This window comes from Alligator sinensis, unplaced genomic scaffold (assembly GCF_000455745.1).
Source record: "Alligator sinensis unplaced genomic scaffold, ASM45574v1 scaffold119_2, whole genome shotgun sequence".
Lineage (NCBI taxonomy): Eukaryota > Metazoa > Chordata > Crocodylia > Alligatoridae > Alligator > Alligator sinensis.
The window spans coordinates 205,884-208,846 of NW_005842242.1; the positions used below are offsets into that span (position 1 = coordinate 205,884).

The window sequence follows — 2,963 nt, forward strand, 5'->3', positions numbered from 1 at the left end:
TGCAGCTCCATCCCATGCCACACCCCGCCCCAGCTACATAGCGCCTGCCCCACTCCCCACCTCACTGCAGGGGCCTTGATCTGCCCCTCCCCACTCCTTCCCTCCCCCCTCGCCTTCCACCACAATGGACTTACCAGCTGCACACAGCTCTCCACGCTGCTGGGCTGTGCGCATACACGGGCATTTATTGGCCTACATATCAGCCACATCAGGCCGATTTCCAATACAGCCAATTTTCTTTATATCAGTGTGGATCCGATATTGCACCTCTAAATGTTAGGGGAGTTTTAGTAATGGAAAATGTCCTATCAAATTAGCATTCTACAGAGAAGAAACAATAAAAATAATAAAAAAGATGTTTCCCTGGAAGTTCAGTGGAAATTCCAGTCCAAACTTGAAATACGTTTGCTTTTACATTTTAAATGTAAGTAGAAAATAATGAGATTTGGATTATGCAGCGTTCTAGGGAAAAAGAAGGGGTGAATTACAGAGAAGATGAAAAACAGAAGCTTAACATCAACAGAAACAAATTGTCAGAGACTGAAAGGAAGAAAAGAAAAGAACACCAGATTTCTGTGGCCATTGATTTGAGTTAAGGGAGTACTGTTGATGGAAACCAAATGTGTCTTTTTACAGCAGGGGACTGGATGCATCTTTAAGTATTAAACCTGTTACTAATTAATCTAATTTATCAAATAAAGCTCTTAAAAAGTTTAATCTCGTAAAAGGAATTCTCACTCACTTCTAAATGTACTCTATTCTCTTACTAAAAATTCTATCCTTAATCTCCCCACCAAAAGCTCTTTCCACGTTGCCATCTGGAACAAATCTCCTTATATTGAACATTTTTTCCTGAAATTCTATCTAAAGACATTTCCTCCCCCTTGTCTTTAATCCCAAACTCTTTGCTAATATACAGGTCTATAATCCGTTTCAACCCCTTCCCTTCAACAGGTCCCTGAGAACTGTTTTTTCCTGGAGCAAAGACTTGCATATTTTAATGTTTTCACAATTTTTTTGCAAGTTTAGTCAACTAGTGTTAAAATTTTTAAGATTACTAGTTTTATAGAAAATATTTGTTAACATTTTGCTGTAACAGGGAAAAATATTTGATTACTTCCCACAAAATACCAGTACCTATCAAAAAGCCCAAACAAAATGTAAAGCAAAATGTACAACACTCATTAGAATGTGACCCGACATAAAGGAAATAAGATTTTTCTTTTTAGGTCAGAAACAAGGGTCTGCGGGTAATCAGAATTCCATTGGCTACGTGGAAGTTGTCACTGAACCATGAAGACACAAGACTAAAGCAGTTCACAGTTCAAGCTGAACACATTTGTTATGCATTTCAAATGCAGACAAAGCAGCTTGTCACATGCCAGATTCAAAGACATGTTTCCAGACATCTAAATGCCTTCCTGAATCTGGCCCAAACTCACAAGTATAACAAAATGTGATCTTTAAACAATTAAAAATTCAGATGCAGTCTAGATCCAAATGAGAGCCGAGCATTTTGAACGGTGGGAATAGGGTACAGATTGTTCTTGGTTACATATGAAAAACAACAGAAGAATTTTTCTTCCTATCCTAGCATGGGAATAACAAACATTATAAATAAATTCAGAGCCACACACTGTAGAGACTTAATAACTAATCCTACTTGGAGTAGCCTCAAACATCTGAACTTTGAACACAAAAATCCTGTGATTAAGCAAACGGTGCACCATGCCAGATTCATCACTGCGCTACTGGTAACTGATAGCACATCTACACAGGGACACAGGAAAATTAAGCCAAACTGATGCTTGAATTTAAAGCACCTAAAATCCCTGGGTGGATGTTCTTATTAAGAAGCAACAAAGCCTTAACTCATTTCCAAAGTAAGTTTGTTTCATTTTTAGCATGCTTTAAATTCAGATACTCAGTTAATTGGCTTACCTTTCTTTGAAATCCCCATGAAGACATGTGCAGAAAGTGAGGGAAACTCAAGCTACCACAGAACAGGCATAAAGATCTTTATTTTCTCTCTTTAAAATAAGAGTGCAGTTTTAAATTATTACCTACATGGTATAGAAGAAATGCTATATACATCAGACAGGTCAGCATGACATCAACCAATACAAGACTTAACCCTGTAATTGAGCAAAAACAGCTAAGGAGAAGACCATTTGCACTGCTAATAGGAGCAGCAGCAGTGCAGGAGAAAGCTACATGGGTCAAGATAAGACCCTCAAGCTATTAATTATGAGGAAAATCAGGGCTTGGAAACCACTGTACCCCTCCACCTCTTCTTTGGATGTTGTGTATTGCCTGCCATTGATTTTTTTTTTAAACAAATCTTTTATTAATAGTTTATACCTGATTCAGTAACTAAAGGCAAGGGCTTTATTCTCAAACTCCCACTACATTTTAGCAAGTACAGGATCATGGATCCAGAGGAAATTCAGGTTGGAAGCGACCTCGGGAGGTCCAATCCGACCCCCTGCTCAAAGCAGGACCGTCCCCAACTACATCTTTTAGATCAGGGTTTCTCAACCCGTGGAAAAAACGGGTCACAAGAATATTTCAAAGGGTCGGAAGCAAGTGCCAGAAAAATGCACAAAAGTGTGGGTTGCTCCTTACAGGCCGGCAGGACACGGCCAGCACGTAGCGAGGCTGGGTCAGGCAGTCAGATGAAGGTCAGTGTTGGGGAGCGGGGGGTAGAGGGGACTATTGGGGTGTGCACCCATGTGGAGGAGGCAGACGCTCATCGGCACGGGGGGGAAGGGAAGGCGGTCGGGAGCCGAGGCTGTGGCTTGGGACAAACCAAATCCATCTTTGCAAACGCGACCAAGATTGAGAACCACTGATCTGGATCCTCCCCGCCAAAACCTGGGAATAAAGAACCTGCTTCAGATTAGAGATGTCACCGGTGGTGCCATTTTCCCCAGAAATATTTTTAGTATGACACAAGCGGGGGG

At 40.9% G+C, this 2,963-nt stretch overlaps 2 protein-coding genes across 3 annotated transcripts in view; one reads left to right on the plus strand and one right to left on the minus strand.

Annotated features, from left to right (window-relative positions):
* GCSH (glycine cleavage system protein H) overlaps positions 1-2,963 on the minus strand; it is a 9,685-nt gene that overhangs the window by 6,441 nt on the left and 281 nt on the right. The window contains exons 1-2 of one of the 2 annotated variants that reach the window (XM_006027425.3): positions 2,626-2,642; positions 1,942-2,030 (exon numbers count right to left, since the gene is read on the minus strand). The exons of the other annotated variant lie outside the window; for it this stretch is intronic. Of the exons in view, the coding sequence (XP_006027487.1) occupies positions 1,942-1,960 (19 nt within the window). The 5' untranslated portion in view covers positions 1,961-2,030; positions 2,626-2,642. Of the gene's footprint in view, positions 1-1,941; positions 2,031-2,625; positions 2,643-2,963 lie in introns of those variants that run through there. 2 annotated transcript variants of the gene reach the window in all.
* BCO1 (beta-carotene oxygenase 1) overlaps positions 136-2,963 on the plus strand; it is an 89,529-nt gene continuing 86,701 nt past the window's right edge. The window contains exon 1 of the mRNA XM_025208647.1: positions 136-1,883. The gene's annotated coding sequence lies outside the window, so the exon portion shown is untranslated. The remainder of the gene's footprint in view (positions 1,884-2,963) is intronic.